The following is an 18,702-nucleotide window of genomic DNA, read 5'->3' as shown; positions in this document are numbered from 1 at the left end:
AGTTTATTCTGTAGCAGCAGCAGTGGGCTGGCCTGAGCTGCATCAGCAAAGCTGCTGAAGGAATCAAAATCTTACCTGGATTGAGAAGATCCATCCTGGCTTTAAGGCGCAGGGAGAAGGGAGCAGGCAGCTGGGTCTGGGAATGCCATGCAGTAAAGGTGTCTCCTGGAAAGCATGCCAGCTCTCCAGCAGCCACCCCCTTGTATTGAGCTGAGCACAGAAACCTGAGCCTGAGGGGAATCCTGGCTGGACTGTGGTGCCTGCAGTCAGACCCCTGCTGCAGAGAAATGAACCATGAACTGAGAAGCCCATGCTGGGGTCACACTTTGAGCATTTGCTGTTTCATGCTGTCAGACCTTGGGACATCATGCCACAGGTGATTGATTACTGCTCATGTCCTTGCAGCCTGTGAGAGTGGATGTAGGGGAGACCTGTCATCTCAACATCGCATTTGACCCAGCTTATGAACTGGGTTTTAAGAGCTGGAGACAAGAGAAGATTCTGAAGATAGACATGGTCAGGGGCCATCCTTTTGTGGAGTGCATCACCCTTCAGGGAGAAGTCAACTTCCCAAATCTCCAAATGCCCAGCGCCCTGGAGTTTGGCTGCATCGTGGCTGCCACTGAAGAAGTGCGTTCTCTGGAGATGACCAACTGCAGCCCACTTCCCGTGGAGTACAGCTGGGCATTCCATTCCAACAGCCTGGTGACCAGGTTGAGGTATGTGCTCCTTTGCCCTCTCCTTGAAGCTCTTCTTGCTGGTGTCCTGTTTGTACTTGGCAAAGAACAAAGCTCTTTGCCTGGGATCTGACAAATAACACTGAGCAGCCGTGCTCAGGCTGGATGCTCAGGGAACAGGTTTTCCACCAGTTTGGTGCTGCATAGCCCCCACTGTGGTTTCCCCTGGGAAGGAAAGCTGGGGTGAAAGCTGCTTTCTCAGACCTCTGTGGCCTGAGGCAATGTCCACCTTGACAAAGGGCTCCTAGTCCCAGCTCCCACAGTGCTGCTGGAGGCCCTTCTGGCCCCTCTGCTTTGGGTTGGGTCCTCTCTGCTCCTTGCCTTCCTCCCTTGCCTTGTGCTGGAGGATGCCCAGAAAGCCCCAAGATCAGAGAAAGAGCCACTTAGCACCAGGGCTGATGCTGAACATCCTGTTACCTTTCTTTTCCTTCTTTGCTGAGACAACTCCTTTAGTGCCAGGACGATTTCTTTCCCAGGGATCGGCTTTCAGTGGACACCTTGGAGTCTTCACTCCCTTTTTTTGTCACACTTGTTACTCATTTTGACTTTTCCACCCTGCAACATGTCCCTTATGGGTTCTGAATTGCTTGACAGCAGGACTTGTTCATCACATCATCTCCTATCCCTGCCTCCCAGCGAGTTTCTACTTTAGAGTGAAAAATGTTGTTGTCCGGGTACCATGGTCCTGGGAAATTGCCTGAAAGCACTCATTCAACTAAAGACAGTGGAGTAGATGATTAGGCATCTCTTGGGGATTATGTTGAGAGAGCCAGAAAAGAAACCCAGCCTTAGGTAACAAGCTACAAAGCAAAAGACAGTGATTCTTTGGGGAGCAGGTCATTGCAGGCCCTGAATGCCTGTCTGGGTGGTGTCTGACTGTGGGGAGCACTTGCAGCTCCACAGGGTGACAGGAAGGCACGGCTTGACTGTGTCCCTCACGTGGCATTAGAAACACAAGCAGAGTTACCCTGAGCACCTGCTTCAATTTAAAATGGGGAATGTGGCCTGAGTCACCTGGGAGGGTAGGAAAATGTCAACCAGCCCCCCAACAGTGTCAGGGAAATGTTCCTGATAAATCCCTGGTGGAGCTGCAGAGTTTCTGGTGTTGGGCCCTGGGGGGGCTGTGCTGGCTGGGCACTGGCTGGGTCTGCCCCTCGGTGCCTCAAATCTCACCTTTTTGCTTGCCTTCTCTCTTTTCCTCTCCCACTGTGCTTTTTGCATCCCCACAAGATAGTAATCCCTGTCCTCTGTAGTTCTTCAATGCAAGCAGTTGCAGCTGCTGCAGCACCTCAGTGCCATCCCTGGGCTGCCTTTAGAGCAGAGCTGCTCCAGCCTGGATTGGGAAGGGCTGGATCAAACCATTTCTCAGTTCAACGTGCCAGCACCCACCCAGGGGCTGCATCCTGACCAGGAGCTGCTGGTGCAGGTGTCCCTCCCTCCCACTGCAGGTCCCTGTTCATAGTTCTCTTATTTTCCAGAGATGAGCTTTATCCACCTAAATTCAAACCCCAACCACCAAAGGGGAAGGTAACCTATTTGGATCGCATGGCATCTCGAATGAGACACTTCAAGATGAGAAAGGCGGAGAAAGACAAAACCCAGAGAAAAGTGCAGGAGTTTACCGAATGTTTTAGAGGAAAGGTAGAGTTTTTTGTACATCTACTGCTTGTGTTGCCTCCCCAGCCTGCCACCAACAAGTCATGCTTGTGCTGACCTCCCTTCTTGCTGCCCTGCTGTCCTGTGCCCTGGCAGTGGGCTGGGCAGCAGGGCCAGTGGCTGGACATGGGGTGAGTGGGAGGGAGAAATAGGAGAGTTTCCTTGGAGAAGCTCACTCAGATCCTACAGACCTGTGCTGAGTGTGGGATTTTTTGCCTTGTTTCCTTCCCAATGTAAGATGAGGCTTTTATCTGCATCATCATGGTAAGACTCCAGCTTCCTTCCCAGAGCAAGCTGGGATGAGTCCTGATCTCCATGGAGCCTCTTCCCAAGCCAGCCAGACTGCCTGTTCCAGGGCTCTGCTTTCACCCCAGAGCTGCTATTGCACTGCTGGCCCTGAAGCTGTCTTACAAACTGAGACTTTGCAAAGTGGCTGTCTCTTCCTCCTAGCACAGAAAATGATTTGTTTTTCAGGCACCACCACAAATTCCTGAAACCCCTTGCCTCCAAGTAGGGTTTGAGGGATTCCAGTGCTCCATGGACATCCCACACACTCGCCTCGAAGTGGAGGAGGTAAGAGAGAATCTGTGTCACTTGCACATTGTCAGTGTGGCAAGCAGGGCTGGAGCTCCCAGTGCCACTGGGGGCCCTCAGCACTGGCCACAGAGGGGCCTCCCATCCCTCCAGGCCCATCCCAAAGTGCTGCTAAAGCAGCTGGTAGTTGGAGAGGCCGTGCAGGACACATTGTAGGGCTGCCCAAGGATGCTGTGCAGCACCTATGGAGGGCACTGCTCCCCCTGGAACTCCTCAGGTGGTCCATAGGAAATTTTTGTAGGAGCTTTTGCTGTAGCACCTTGAGAAAGCAGCATTAAATCGGAGAGAGAGGGGAAGAGCCTCAGGAGTCAGATGAGCTGGGCTGGAGTCCTTCGCTCAGCTCCAAGAGCTCTCACTCTGAGTCTCCTGCTTTGCTAAAAGCAGTAAGAAAGGCAAGTTTTTTAAAGGCAAGTTGTGCATCAGAGAGAATTTCTACTGCCAGGAGACATCCCAGTTCACTTTAATGTAATGTATTAATGAAAGCATTGATCCGTGAGTATGGGAGAAGATTTTCCCCATGGTCCCTTCACTGGTCAGTGGCATGGATGCAGGGTGAGATTAGGGTTGGGGAATAGGCCCTTCCAGGTACAGCTGCACTTTGCTCCACGATGCTCTTCTGCATCCATTTCTATGCTCAACACCTCAATCTCTCCTGTCTTCCATCCAGGCTTTCAGTATCGTGCCACTGTCAGGTGTGCTGCAGCCAGGAGAGAGCCAGCAGGTCTCCTTCACCTTCTCTGGCCACCTCAACACCATCTCCAATGTCATGGCGCTGTGCCACGTGGTGGGAGGCCCCACCTACGAGGTGGTGGTGACTGGGGAGATCTCACGTGTCAGCTACTCCCTGAGCCCCCGGGAGATCAACTGTGGCTTACAGGTACCACACACGTCCCCTGGCACAGCTCCTTGCCTTGGCACCACGGCCAGCAGGTTCCTGCCCACCTCGCTCCAGGGCTCCCTTCCCTTCCCAGCCCCTTTGTTGGCTCTGGGGCTTGGAAGTACAACCTTTGAGGGACACATCTGGCATCCAGGCTGGTTTTAAATGGCCATCTCCAACCCTCTGCACAATGCTGGGAATGCCTCTTTTTCAGGATACCTGACACTGCCTCCTGGGGCAGGCAGGGTCCCAGTGGGGCTGCTCTGAGGGATGTGTCCCTGAGACATCGCTCTGCTGATCCACTCCTAAAGCCTGACCTCCAAGGAGATGCTCTTGGCTAAAGCTCTTGCTTAATCCACACAATAATCAAGGGAAGGAGTTGGGCTTCCAGTCACTACAGCTGGAGAGACTGTCCCAGCATAATCCCCACTTCATCTTTCCCAGTTGAAAGCCCACAGATATTTCCAGCTGCTGGCCCTGTCTGTGTTGCCCTGTGTGGCTCCCTTGTTGCATGCATGTTGTTTGCCAATACTTGCATGCAGGTGCCTTTTCTCCTGGAATGCCTCAGTGCTGCCTCTGTTTCTCCTGGCTGTTGGTGACCCCTCAGAGTGCAGAGGGCCTGTGTCCCCTGCTTCATTTATTGCTGGCCCTCACATGGTTGCTACCACACCTCTGTGTGCTGCCAGAGCTCCCTGGTCCTGTGCAGGTGCCCGGTGCCTGGGGGTTCCCCAGGTTCCCAAGTGCCCTTATCTCCTCCATGGTGCCTGCTCCCATGATGTGTCTGCTTGCAACCCCAGGAGAGAGGAAGGAGATTCCCAGCAGCAGGCCTGGCTCTGTAACTTCCCTCTCCTGTGCCTTCTCTCCAGATCTTTAATGAAGTTTCTTACAGCAAGATCACCCTGGCAAACACTGGCAAGATTGAATTCAGCTGGGTGCTAAACCCTTGCCCGGAAGAAAAGTGTCTGCCTGGTTTGTTTCTGGTCAAGCCCACCACTGTAAGTAGCACAAGTGACTGATGCCAGCCCTGAGTCAGGTGGGCCCAGGAGAGTGTTAAAGGGGGGGGTGGGGAAGGGGGAGAAAAGTCAGAGGGGAAAAGCCCAAACCCAGCCATGAGAGAGACAGGGCTGTAAGCAATTTCTGCTGGGGCCAGAGAAGGTCAAACAAGTGCTCTCCTGAGAGAATCCCCCACGGCCTTGGCTGCAGGGTGGCTCTGCTGTCACAGGGCAGACACCACTGGGAGGCACAGGTGTGTGGGTCACTGTCCGTCCTGCTGTAAGGGGAGCAGAGGAGAATTCTTTTTGATAGATTTCTTGGACAAAAATGAGGCACAAACGCAGCGAGTATTGTATCTGAAAACTGTTTCTTGATAAAGAAAAGGCATGGTCCCGACCAGAGTGAGGATAGAAAAGAGAGCAGAGAGAGAAAATGAGAAACGGAGAGAGCAACAGAGGACAGGGACAGAACATCACCGCTAGAGCCCTGGGGAGCTCTGCCGGGTCCGGCTCGGCAGATGGAGCAAGTGCAGTTGTCCTAGTCCTGGTCGTTTGTAACTTTTCAACACATTCAACAGGTTTCCATTCCTTCATTGGTTAAATGTGAATATTGCAACAACTCTTCACCAACATTGCTATCACAACACATTTTCATTAAAAGAACTCTATACTTTAGCAAAACTTCTAAGTCAGCATTATAGACCACATAGTATTTAACAGCTGTGAAAGCCAATACATTTACATACCTACATTTATCATGAAGGTAATGTGATCTGATGGTTTCTTATAGATGAGAACCTGTCTCCTCAGTCTGTCTGTCCCCTGAGCCATCCCCCATCAAACACTCTGCTGCATTCCCTCCCTCTTCTCCTGTCCCTGCAGGGCTCCATTGCACCTGGCAAGAAGCAAGTGCTGGAATTCTCTTACATGCCAGGATTACCAGGGGCTTTCAGCACGACTTACCGGCTTAAAGTGGGTGACCTGGACCCAGAAAATATCTGCCTGAAAGGAGAAGCATCCTTTCCCATGATCAGTATGAACTTGCCCTGGAACATCAAAGGTGGGCACTGCCTGTCTGCCCCCAGGAAGGGCCCCTCTGGTTTTGTTCCCTACCATATACCCATAGGGCAGCTCATGCCAACCTCCACTGAGCCTGGAGGGTTGCAGGACTCCCAGACCAACTCAAGCTCCCTGGTTGCTTCATGAGTCTTGAGCAGAGGATCCCATGTGGGCTTTGTCCCAGGAACCAACCTGCAGAGCCTGCCAGCACATCTGGCAGGGTCCTGAAGGATGATGGATTGAGTGAAAGGCTTGGGAAAGCTGTAAGAGAGGCTGGCAGGGCTTCTGGCAGGGTTGGATGTGCGTGACAGTGAAGGGGATGAGATTCAGAGAGGAACAGCAGCATCCACTTTCCATAGATGGCTTGAAGGATTTCCTTTTGGAAGAAGCCAGTGTTGGGAGGCAGGGACTTCCCAGCTTAAATAGGACTGGCACTTTGCTCACACTTCTCTTTGTGGATGCTTTCTTCCTTCAGGAAATGAAAAATATGAGAAGACACTGAAACGGCTCATAAAACACCGGCAACTATACAGTCCGGGCTATAAATCAGTTGTTCAGAAGACTCAGAGCCCAAAGATCAAGACCTTGAAGTCTCAGACTCCGACAGCTCAGACCTTGAATATTCAGAATCCAGAGACTCAGGACCTGCAGCCCCACATCCCTCGTTCTGGCACTGTAGTAAGAACAGCAGCAGCTCCATTTGGCACATGCCACCCTCTCCATGTCACCTGAGCCCCTTGCAGCCCACAGCAGCTTTCTGGTTCCCTGGTCACACTTGGGACCTCCCTGCCCCCTCACAACCTTGTGTCACCTCAGCATTGCCCCTAGGGCTGCCACTCTGGTCATGGTCTCCTCTGGGGCTGCACCAGCTTCCTGGCTACCCCAGGGAGAGATCCTGAAGGCCATGCTCCAGCAATGGAGTTGATGGTGCCTTGAAGGAGATGCAAGTCCTTGCTGGGGAGTTCATTGGTGGTCCCAGCCCAAGCCCTGCCAGATTTACAGACCTTAACAGCAGCTGCCTGATTGTGCCCTGGGGCTGTGCTGGCACTGCTCATCTCCAAGAGGCACCAGCTTGGTCCCAGTTCCCTTTCAAGACAGCTTTTGTCCAAGCTGCCTTGGTACAGGCTGGGGACAGGCAGGTATCTGGAGCTCTGGAAGGTTCCTGGCTTGTCTGTCTGCCTGGCCAGATCAGCTTTGCTAACAGTGTCTGGGCAGGCAAAGATGCTGGAGTCACTTCCCTGGAGATGAGGTCCTGGCTAAGAGAGCAGGAGGTGTCACAGGCACTGAGCAGCCAGACAGGAGGACCCCACACCCCTCCCAGAGAGAGCAGGGTGGGATCCTTTCTCAGGTGCAAGCTGGGCCTTGGGAAGGACCTTTGCTAACCAGCCACTGTCTTCCCTTTCCTCAGTCAGACGCTCAGCTGCAGATAAAGATGATGAGGATGCTGACTGAGAAGCCTTTTCTAGAGCTGAAGGAAGTTCTTCCATCCCATCCCCCGAAGAGCAGATTCCCTGACAAGGAGCTGTGCCAGAATCTTGTCAAGTGAGTAGGGACTTCCAGCCCCATCTCCAGGTGCCCCGTGGGAACACCCAGCCATGCAGCCATGTGCCCTTCTGAGAGCTCCTTGTGTCTGCAGAGCTGGGAACAGCCTGGACTCCAGAATGGGTTGGTCCTGGTGGCTGTGACACGCTGCATGTCAGCAGTGGAGTGTCCTCCCTTCCCACGCCCCACTCTGAGCTTTGGCCTGCTCAGCTCCCCACAGGTGTGGGGTTCTGTCCCTAGAGCTGGGGGACCCATGCAGGCCTTCAACCCTTCCAGGCAGCATAAATTCTGTCCCTGCCCACTAGCTCTGAAAGAGACAACTCCCAGCTGATGTCTTGGTTCCAAGTAACAGCTGTGCAGCTGTGACACTAAACAAAAGGAGAAGGGAATTGCACATGTCAGCAAACTCTTTAAAACCCAACATCAGATGGCTTGAATCCTGGTGGGGTGGCAGGGCTTATCTAGGTGACTTGGTCTGTCCCTTTGCACCATCATGATGCAGCACAAGCACAGGAGGCTTCAATTCAGGAAGAAGATGCTCTGCAGAACAGCTCATGTGGTCTGGTTGCAGAGCAATGAAGATTTCCTGCCAGGCAAACCTTATTTCTAGACCCCAAAGCAATTTCAGGCTCAGGCTGTACACCAGGCTAGGCAGTTCCACTGAGAGCAGTGGAGGCCCAGTGGACTCACCCATACTGGCTTTTCATGGCAGATGAGCTGTGGCCAGTGTGCATTTTTAAACTAATTTTATTTTCAGGTACCATTAGTAGCTGATAAAACCTAGGACCTGCACTCCTCCTGACTTCCCAGAGTCATTGCCAGGTGGTCAGTCAGGCCATGACTTTCATGGGCTTGAGCTGAGTTTTTACAGCAGTGAATAAAGAAATAGCCGCTGTATTTGTATCCTCCATCCACTTGGGCATGTAGCCACACTTAAGGACTGTGGTTTAAGGTCTGTCCTTACTCTTCCTTGCAGAGTTGAGCTGCTCGAGTATGTCCTGGACATGGGCACTGTCATTAAGGGTTACACTGAGACACAGACTCTGGAGATCTCCAACCCTGGGCAGCTCCATGTGTCCTTCCAGGTCAATGTATCTGTCCTGCAGGACACAGGTAAGCAGTGCTGGAGACACTTCCTGAGGCCTTGGAGGAGGTGTCTCAGACAGATTAGCTTAAGCCCCTGAAGCTGGGGAGGTTTCTGAGCTTTTCCTTCTCAGTGCCCCTGCTGGCAGCTTTAGAGGCAGAACTCTCCTGGCCAGCCATGCCCAGGCACCTGGCCTGCCTGTGACTGCCCTCATGCTCCTGTGCAAAGGCCAGTGGGCTCATCACCCTGGTCACCTCGCAGCATCTTCCACCCTTGGCTCCCACGAGCAGCAAGTTTCTTTGGGCACTCTGTGGGCTTGTTTTGCCAACCAGTGGGGTCTGCTGTGTTTTGGAAGCGCTTTGTTTGGAGTTCACACTGTCACAGCACCTGTATTCAGCCTTTATTGAGGGAGCAGCCTGCGAGATCCTCTGGTGGATCAAAAGAGGCCTTGAGGCAAGGCTGCCCTTCCATCACACAGCTCGCTCTTAAGTTTTTGTCCAGGTCACAGCACGGCGTGGGGCTTTTCCCAGACCTCTCAGCCAGTACACCTGAAAGGCCTTATGGTGCTTATACACATTTTGTGTTTGCTGTGTATCTCAGCTGCTTTGTGTTCATCTGTTCAAGGTTTCAGCGTGGACATGGACCAGATGAATGGCCTGCCCCCCAACCACACCTTGACCTTTGACGTGTGCTTTGAAAGTGCCCACAAGCCAAAGGGTGACGTGGAGGTGGTGCTGCCTGTAGAGGTACCACAGCTCTTGGGGCAGGCAGCAGGCTGGGCATAGCTGCAGATGTCACCTGCACGCTCTGCTGAATTCTCTGTCCTTCTCCAGGTGACAGAAGGCCCTGTGTACAGCATCCGCCTCCGTGCCACTGTGTTGGAACTCTCACTCGACCTCTCCAAGAACAGGCTGCATTTCTCTGACATATTTGTTGGGCAGTGCCAGGTTGATACCATCCGACTCTACAACTGGTTCCGAGTACCCTGCAAATGGTTCTTTACTTCCAACGAGCCTGTTCTGAAGGTAAAGCACAGGTGACATTGAACACATAACTGCTTGGCTGCGTTTTCTTTGTGACTCTCTCCCTTTCTGCTCCTGTGGCTGCCTGAGCACTTGGGTCTACAGTGTGTTTGAGGAAACTTCTGAGGGTCTAGATCAAGGCTGGTTGGCCTAAACCTGTTCCATTAGCTGATGCTTTGCTTTTCTGCCATCTTCACCCATTTCTCCTCCTCCTCTGAGGACAGGAGTTCCCTATCTGCCTGCCCTGTCTACAGGGCTTCCCTCCAGCTCTCCGCTTTGGGGCCACACTTGGTTTGGCTGTGGGTGCTCTCAGCACCATGTCAGTGTCTCAGAGCACAAGGACACCTCACGTGATTGGTTTCTGTGCCCAGAAAAATCAGCGCCAGTCCTGTGCCTTTGAAGTGACGCCCTCCAAAGGAACCCTTGATCCAGGAAAGTGGCAGAACTTGCACATCCAGTTCACACCCAAGGAGGAGGTGAGATTGGCAGGTGTCAGCCCAGGAGGCCTGTCAGGGCTATCTGGAAATGAGGGCCTGGTGCAGAGAGTGTGGTAGGAGCTCTGCCTTCACAGGCAGCTTTCTGCAAGCCCCGTACTCTGTGTGGCTCAGTTCCCCCCACAGAGCAGTCCTGTGAGATGTGCTTTGAAATGCCCACAGGGAGCTTGCACAGAGAACCCCAAGGCTCTGAGGCTGCCCCTTGGCACATGGGGGGGACGTGCCCAACTCCCCTCAGCCTCCCCCTTGCCTGGCTGTATTTGCAGCTGTGACACTCGGTGCAGAGCAGCTGCCCACTCGCAGAGGGCAATCCTGGCATGGCCAGTCTAGGCTCATCCTGCTGCAGGACTGACAGACCAAACAGGCACCACACACCTTCCTGGGCACGGCAGGACAGTCACCTTAGTGGTGTGCTGCCAGCAGTCCCTGGGGCTCTGGCCTGCCTGCACATTCCCCTGCAGCTGGGGATTCAGCTTAAAGGATGGAGCATTCCCAAAAGTGGTTTGCCTGTGGCCGCTGGGTCTCGTAAACTGGCAGTGTGTCCCAGCATGGACACAAGTGCTTCTGTGCCCAGACACAGTCCCAGGGATCTTTTAATTGCTCAAGAAATGTAACCATCTTGTGTCTGGCTTGGACCAGAGCCGAACGCTAAGCAGAGAAGATGACCCTTATTTCTTGCCAGCAAGAGCTCATTTGCCTCTCTCCTGGAGCTGGTGTTTGCCTGATGCAGCAGTGCCAGGACTGTGTCTGGACACTGTAATCCCGAGGGCCCTTCCCATGAGCATTGCATTCCTGCATGACTAGGGGAAAATGTCTGACAGTCCATTGTACATCCATCTGATACCAAGGACCCAGTTACAGTGCACACCAAGATTCATCCCAGTTCCTCACACCCAGACTACTAGAGATGTTCTAGTCCATAGCATAAGTAAATATCTGGTTTCCATTCACCTTGGCAAGACTGACAACACCCTGACCTTGGGGCAAGCATTGTTGTATTTGGGGTCCTGTCACCTGGGACTTCATGGATGAGTTTTCTGCACTTTCCTCTTTTCAGATGTCTTATGAGCATGAGCTGGGGCTTAACATTCGTGGGAGAAGCAACCACTTAAAGCTGCGCCTCTCAGGACAAGGTCTGGAGCCACGGTTGGAGTTCAACCCCCCAGCACTAAAGATGGGATGGATGCTGGTGGACAGTGATGTGGTGGAGGCCACAGTGGTGGTGAAGAACCCATGCAACTTCCCCATTGAGTTTTACTCAGTGGATTTTGATGAGCAATACCTTGAGGAGGAGAAGGTGAGAAGGCAGGTCTGGTCCCCATGTACATGCTGCCCAAGCTTTGCAGCACTCCGGCATTGCCAGGCTTGTGCCAGGGAGATGGAGGCAATCCCATGGCAAAGCCAGCTCTGCTGACATGCTGTGGGAGGATCTGAACCAAATAGTTTGTGTTGCTGGGAGGAAGGGAGGAGACAGAAAATGGGTTTGCTGAGTCTGTGTGATGAAAGGCAAGAAGAGGAATCTTGCATATGGTTTCTCTTCCCTCCACACGCAGATCCTACGGATGGCAGTAGGTTCTGAGTCCCAAAAGAACTTTTATCTGCCTCCACGTGCCGTGGGTGAGACACTGCCCCCGGAGCTGCTGCACCACCATGAAGAACAGAGGAGGACAAAGATTCAACAGGCAGAGCTCAAGGCAATGGCAGAAACCAAGGCCGGGGCTGAGGCTCAGACCAAGGCCATGGGCAAGGCAGCAGCAGGTCAGAAAAACAGTGAGGGTTTGGTGGTGTCTGTTTTTTGCCTGTGATCACAGCAGGGACTCCAGCCCATACAGCCTGAACTCTCTGTCACCTTGCTCTCCAGGGAAAGCCCATGCTTTTAGCAGCTGCCTGTTCCCCACCTTGGTGGAAGAACTCTTGGCTGAAGGGCTGTGGCAAGTGTAGCCAAAGCAAGCTCCTATCTGCCTGCCATAGACTGGGGAAATAATCAGGATATTTCCATGTGTCCCTTAGCCATAAAGACTAGGACAGGATGAGTTCCTTAGCCAGTAGGACCAGGTCTAATATCACTGGCTCTTTTGTATTTGCACCTTCTTAGCAACAAAAGAACAAGCTCATCTTGCTTTCACCAAGTCTCCTTTCTTGGGATCTGAGGAGATGGGGAGGATGGTGAGGATCAAAGGTAGGCAGGAGGCTGACTTTTCCCCTGGTTTTGCACTGCAGCATACCACAGGACTGTCCCATTCTGTCCTGAGTCCATGGTGAAAGAGACTAGGAATCCTATCTCTCAGGCTGTCATGCACCACCTGGGCATTGCCCCGTCTTCAGGGAGGCATGAAGCGCAGCAGCACCAAGGGATTGTTGTCATCATCCATGGGGCACCCCGGGCAGGTACGTGAGCTGCAGCCCAGGGCTGCAGGGAGAGGGGCAAGCAGGAGGAACACATCCTGGTGCACCATGGTGCTTAAGGCAAAGTCCTCAGCTGAACAGGAGGTGGAGATGATCCTCTTGGCTCTAGAATTCAGAGCTCATACCCATGCTGCAGCTGCCTCCCCCGTGGCCTCCCCTGGAGGACCACTTGCTTTCCCACTGTCCTTTTAACTTTGAAATCTTGTTGGAGGTTTTTCCAGGGCCTGTCCCTGCAATGCCTCCTGTGCCAGTGTCACCAAGCAGTCCTCCTCTCTCTCTCAGGAAAGACAGAGACAGCAGCAGGCCTGTGTCAGTATTATGACGCTGCTTACGTGTCCATTGACACCGTGGTGAAAGAGGCCATGGCCAACGACCGGAGCCCAGCGGGGCTCTGTGCCCGGGAGCTCTGCACCCAGGCTGCCATGGAGCTGGAAGGCAAAGAGGAAGGTGATGCTGGTAAGGAGAGTGCTGGTAAGTACCCAGAGCCAGTGCTTCAGAAACCCACCACGACTGTCCATTTCTGCTTACTCAGAGCAGCAATTTTTCAATCCTTGGGTCTCTTAGGGAACAAGGGTGAAGTGCATCACTGGCTTGCCAAAAAAAAATGAAATCAATTTTAAGGGTTCAGTCAGAGGTTCTTTTATATTTTGCTGCCCTTCTTGGCACATGCTCATTTTTCTAGGGGTACCAACTGACCAGGAAGTTTCATAAAAGTCTCTAGTCTCACATGGAGAACAGCCCAACAAGCTGTGTAACCTGACAGTGGGCACAGGTAAATCTCTGGAGAAAAGAGCTCATCTAGGGGTGGCAAAGCATGCCTGTCTCTTTCCCAGATATTTGATATTTCCTCAAAGCTGAATTGAGCTTGCCCCTCATGGGCAGCAGGCAGAACTGCTGCCCACCTGAACAAGGAAAAAGCCTTCTGAAGTGGCTCATTAAGCACCAGAGAACTGTGAGTGTAACCTCACAAATGAGAGGAAGGGAAGGTCAGCCTCCCAGAGCCATTTCTAATGAGAGACATGTTCCAGATGAGCTCTTTTCTCCAGAGAGTTACCTATGCCCACTGTCAGGTTACACAGCTCGTTGGGCTGTTCTCCATGTGAGACTGGAGACATTTATGAAACTTCCTGGGCAGTTGGTACCCTGAGCTCTGCAGGGTGAGGCCAGACCTGGCTCGGTGCACAGGGAAGTTTTGCATTGCTCAGTTTTGAACCTGGCTGGGTTGGGAGCTGTTGGAAGGAAAGAAGAGTCTTGGTCCCAGCTGGGCTTTTCCCACAAGGAGGATTTAGCTTCAGTGGAGATGGGTGATCCATGTGGGACATGGCTGCAGGTCTCCATATGGGAATGCAGGATGGGTGCAGTGTGTGAAAACAATGTTCCTGGAGGACAAATCTTTGGCTTGATCTGCAGGGGAACTGCTGTGCGAGCAGCATCACCTGCATGCACAGTTGTTAGGAGGGACATAGTGCTGGCTTTAAAATCAAGTATGGGATGGTGTGCTTTACCATGCTGGTAAGAGAAGCAGGGAAGGGGCTGCTTCTGGGAAACAGTGCTCCCAGTGCCCAGCAGACTGGGGAAAAAGTGCCATGTTCCTTCCCAAGACTGTGCCCATTGCAGCGAAAGGTGCCTGCTTGCTTTACAAAGCTCCCCTGTGTCCGCTCTCCCCTGTGCAGGTAAAACCCCTCAGGGCAAGAATAAACAAGCCTCTGGGGAAAAAAACAAGAAGGATGCCAAAGCCAAGACCCCTCCAGCACAAAAGAAGGACACAGACAGCAAACTTGACAAAAATGACACCAAGGTAAACATGATCAGCCCTGATTGATTCCTGGAACTTTTGAATTGTCTTTGAGATGGGCAGGGACTGCTTACATTAGAGGCTCTGTGCCAGCCAAGGCCTGGTATGTTGGTCCATAGTGCCATGACTTGGGCTGGGAATGTGCTCTGGCAGACAGCTCCACTGGTTCTCAGTGGTTTGCTGGCAAAGTGCAGTCCTGGCTAGTGTGGCTGCAGGCAGTGAGCAATGTGCTGGGAGGCTGCAGCAGGGGCTTGCAAGCTTGGGTCTCTGCTGGCCAAGGGATGGGCCCTCCAGGACCATCCCCTGGAGCCCTCAGCCTGCACTGCAGGGTTGTTCTCGTCTCCACTAGTGAGGAACCCAGCTCCAAGCCCAGCAGTGGGAGTTGTTCAGGGCTTTCCACTGTTGGTTTCTTTTCCTTACAATGGTTCCTATTGCAGTTCACAGTTTCCACTGCTCCTGCACCCCAGCAGCTGAACATCATCAGCAGTCGTGGGGAAGAGCTGAACTGCTTGAGCTGTGTGCTGCCCGAGGAGCTGCTGGTAGACATCCTCAGTGAGAGGCTGAAGGTGTGTGGGGTGGGGGAAAAGGAGAGATTCCTGCTCCAGAGAGACAGGCACTGAGGTACGACTCAGAGAGGAGGAGGAAGGAGGTCTGTACATGCTGCTGGAGGATCCTGGACTGTGTGCAGGGAACCCTGGGGGAAGCTGCAGCTGCCCTTAGTTGGCCTAAGGACAGATCCCAGCTGCTCTTAGCTACTGCACTTGGAACAAGGACAGCTGGTGCCCTGGGACATCTGAGTTTACTGTCTACCTGCAAGCCCCCTGTGTGCAATGGCTGACTTACTCTTCCCTTTATTCACAGCGTAAAGACTGCTCCAAGGGAGTGATCTTTGATGGCTTGGAGAGCCTCTTTGCAAGCAGCCTGGAATCTTCTCTGCTCTGTGTACTCAAAGCTGTCAAGAATCGTCATCATATCTTCATGGTGAACCTGCATCAGGATTATGCTTCTTGGAAAGCCAGGGATGAAGCTGAAAGCGAGAAGAAAGGTGAGATATCTCCATCCCTCTCAAATCTTTTCTCTCAAGCCCTCAACCTTACCTCTGTGTATCGGGGCTTGTGGCAGAGCTTGTAAGAAGTGTTTTTATTAATCTTTCCACCTTCTGCCTCAGTGTAACCAGCACTCATCTCAGAGTTGCAGAAGATCTGAGGTTTTAAGAGTCACCCTAATCTCTAACATTAAAGCTTGGGCAAAAGTGCCAGCTGCTGTAGCTCAGTGACAAACTACTGTCCTCAGCCTTGGTGCACTTAGGCCATGCAAAGCACAGGACCTCACTGCCCAGCCTTATTTGGGGGATTGAATTCTAGAGCAGGGATAGGAGCTCCCCAATATCTCCTGGGATGATAGGCTGGGTCAGGAAAAGCTGTGAATCCTTGCAGCTGACCCAGATCACCCAGCTCTGCTTGCAGTCACTCATGGTTTCTCCTCTGGTTTGTGCTAAAGATCTGCAATGGGAAAAAGCTGTCCAGAGAAAAGCAGAACGCATCTTACGAATAGATGAGAATGAGTATGATGCCCTTCCTAAGGAGAGGAAAGCAGAAGTGGATAAAATAATACAGGAAAGGAAGGACATACGGAGGAAGAAGTGAGTAAGCGTTCCCATGGGTTACTGCTCTTCCATGGGTTATTGTCCCTGGAGGGCTTCCCTGCTGCAAGGACTCTGAGCTCAGAGGTGCTGGATAGCACAGGCCAGAAGCAACACAGGGATGGCCACCCTTAGCTCCCTGGCTCCCAAGAGAGGAAGGACCTTCTTCTCTTGAGACAGAACATCATCTTCTCCATTTGAGTGGTGAGCCCTCCTGGCTTAGATGCTGCCTGCAGGGAGCTGGGCTCTGGGCTGGCCTTGGCACTGCCTGTAGAGGTGTCTTTAGGTGCATGATGATGTTGAGTCACACCTGCTTCATCATCTCCCTTCACCAAAACAGTGGGATTGTGATATGGACAGGTGTGGGGCACAGACCAAACCTTGTTTTGGGTCCTGGTCCTGCCACAGCATTGCAAGTCCTCGCAATGCTGATCTGCCAGGGTTCTCCTGATGGTGGGACACCATCCATAAAAGCTCATGCCCTTTAGGCTCCCCTTCAGCTGCAGCAGTAGTAGGCGAGCACAGGAGAAGCTCTGCTCCAGCAAGGCAGCCCAGCTCAGGACACACAGGCAAAGTGTGGGGCTGGGAGTAGAAGGGGGCTGAATGAGCTGAGTAAGAATTGTAGGAGAGAGAAGCAGATGTTAGCAATCTGTGCTCTGCTTTAAACTGGGCAATCAAGAGACAAAGGGCGTTTTCAGGCATCAGCACAGAGAGCTGGTGGATCAGCCTTTGGCAGTGGGCTGGGGGTGTCTGGGTGTGCCTTAAGAGGGAGCTTGCACAGTCACAACCTTATGATGGCAAGGCTCAGGTTTGGCTGGTCCTGGAGGTCCCCTTCCACCAATCCCCCTACTTGGGATGTTCCCAGCCTCTGTTGCTTGAGGAGAATTCACAGAAATAGTCTCAGGGTCAAGGAATGAAGTGCAGGCCCAGTCAGGACTAGTGAGGCCAAGTTTCTGGTGGTGATTCTCAGCAATGTTTTCTATTTTGTTTGCTGAAGGGAGCTGAAGCAGCTGGCTAAAAAGCTTGAGGAGGAGGCAAAAGCCTTAGAGGAAGAAGAGAGGAGGAAGGAGGAAGAGAGGCAGAAGGAGGAAGAGAAGCGGAAGAAGGAAAAGAAGGGTATCTCTGTGGGGAAGCAGCCTACAAAACCAGAGAAGGGGAAACCCAAAACCCCAGAGACCAAACCCCCAGAGAAAAAAACTAAGCCTCCAGAGAAGGAAACCAGTGCTGCAGAAAAGATGGAGGAAACCAAACCCTCAGAGATGGAGGAAACAAAAATCCCAGAAAAGACGGAAACCGAAGCCCCAGAGAAGAAGGAAGCCAAAATCCTAGAGATGAAGAGAACCAAAATCCCAGAGAAGTGGAAATACAAAGCCCCAAAGATATGCAAAATCATAATCCCAGAGAAGGGGGAACCCAAAGCCCCAGAGAAGGGGGAACACAAAACTCTAAAGAAGGGGGAAACCAAAGCCCTAATGAAGGGGAGAACCAAAATCCCAGAGGACCTAGCTGAGATGGAGAACTTAATCCTGAGATTTCAGATCTATGAGTCATCGCAGCAGAATGTTGCACAGGTTTTCTCCTTCTGGGACAGGGTTCAGGGTATTGTGCAGTTACCTGTGATCCAAAAAGGAAAGTCTTCAGCTGAAAGCAAAGGTCAGAAGACCAGTAAGTCTCAGGAGAAGGTGGAGAAGAGGTCTGAACAAAAAAGTGGAGACCAAAGGAGTCTTCAGTCATTTCAGCTGGACACGCAAAGTGAGGTTGGAGAAGGGGCAGTCAGAGACGAGCAGGTTGGGGTGCCGTGTTTGGACATCGAGGTCTCAGATCCAAAGGCCATAATCGGGGAGATCCTGAGGGATGGGAAGCTGCCAACAGAAGACGAGGTAACACCCTGCAGGGCTCAGGTCTTGAGCTTGCTGTGGTCTTGGGCCCTGGAGCATTGTGTCCCCCCAGGTGATAATGGCACAGAGCCTTGTCCAGGTCCCCGATGGTGTTCCACAATGACTCTATCACCTGTGTGGATGGGGAGGTTATCACCATCCCCAGATGGGCAGGAAGTGGGAGTGCTCTGTGTACAATTATCCCATCTGTTCAGAGTTTCCCAGCCTGGAAATCATAAACCGTTCTAGGACAGGGCAGCTCACGGTCATTGTTTTCTTCAGCTGAGTCACTTGGGAGAGGTTTCTCTCCTGGTCCTGCTTGTAGCTCTTGTGTCTGCTCTGGAGCCTGCTCACTCCACTGGGCATAACAAAGCACTTGTACTTCATGTAAATTAAAAACCCCATTGCCAAAAGCTCAGTGCCTTTAAAGGAGTTGTGAGGATGAAGGTGACAGAAGTATAAAGAGGATTTTCTCTTCTGTTTTAGCTGCTGAAATATCTGGGACTGCATCCCGACGGCCCTCCCCTTCCCCATGCTGCTGTGCTCTCCGTAGTCGAGTACCCGGAGGAGCGGCTGGGCTCTGCAGAGCGTCTGGAGCCCTTCACCCTTGTGGCACCTGAAAGTGCTGCTGTGGAAGATGATCTGGTGGGTGCTCCAGCGGTGCCAGCACTGAAGGTGCCAGGGCAGGGACCAGGCTAGACGGGGACAGGGGGGAGGGGTTGGATGGAAAGGGAGCATTGTGGAGAGGTAGTGAAGATGTGATGGGGCCCCATGTCTGTAGGTCTCCTATCTCTAAGGGATGGGACAAAAGAGACAGTTCTGCTGGAGACAGAGCAGTTCTGTAAGACAAGAGGGAAAAAAACACTTAAAACCATGAAGTTCCTTTGAGGAGAGGGTCCTGAGTGAGAAGGGGTGTCCTAGGCAA

The 18,702-nt window shown here is 52.5% G+C and overlaps 1 protein-coding gene across 1 annotated transcript in view; it reads left to right on the top strand.

Annotated features, from left to right (window-relative positions):
- The window catches only part of HYDIN (HYDIN axonemal central pair apparatus protein), a gene marked incomplete at both ends in the record, with an annotated part of 69,405 nt that overhangs the window by 34,553 nt on the left and 16,150 nt on the right, over positions 1–18,702 (top strand). The window contains 23 exons of the mRNA XM_084215304.1: positions 406–719; positions 2,216–2,378; positions 2,868–2,966; positions 3,655–3,864; positions 4,731–4,859; positions 5,739–5,916; positions 6,391–6,593; positions 7,324–7,457; positions 8,434–8,570; positions 9,166–9,287; positions 9,375–9,566; positions 9,818–10,039; positions 11,115–11,354; positions 11,611–11,815; positions 12,278–12,445; positions 12,746–12,934; positions 14,137–14,261; positions 14,696–14,824; positions 15,120–15,303; positions 15,759–15,900; positions 16,898–16,934; positions 17,037–17,780; positions 18,264–18,422. Coding sequence (XP_084071430.1) covers positions 406–719; positions 2,216–2,378; positions 2,868–2,966; positions 3,655–3,864; positions 4,731–4,859; positions 5,739–5,916; positions 6,391–6,593; positions 7,324–7,457; positions 8,434–8,570; positions 9,166–9,287; positions 9,375–9,566; positions 9,818–10,039; positions 11,115–11,354; positions 11,611–11,815; positions 12,278–12,445; positions 12,746–12,934; positions 14,137–14,261; positions 14,696–14,824; positions 15,120–15,303; positions 15,759–15,900; positions 16,898–16,934; positions 17,037–17,780; positions 18,264–18,422 — 4,425 coding nt within the window. The remainder of the gene's footprint in view (positions 1–405; positions 720–2,215; positions 2,379–2,867; positions 2,967–3,654; positions 3,865–4,730; positions 4,860–5,738; positions 5,917–6,390; positions 6,594–7,323; positions 7,458–8,433; positions 8,571–9,165; positions 9,288–9,374; positions 9,567–9,817; positions 10,040–11,114; positions 11,355–11,610; positions 11,816–12,277; positions 12,446–12,745; positions 12,935–14,136; positions 14,262–14,695; positions 14,825–15,119; positions 15,304–15,758; positions 15,901–16,897; positions 16,935–17,036; positions 17,781–18,263; positions 18,423–18,702) is intronic.

This window comes from Fringilla coelebs, assembly GCF_963513975.1.
Source record: "Fringilla coelebs genome assembly, chromosome: 14".
Lineage (NCBI taxonomy): Eukaryota > Metazoa > Chordata > Aves > Passeriformes > Fringillidae > Fringilla > Fringilla coelebs.
This window is presented reverse-complemented; position numbering and strand designations above follow the sequence as displayed.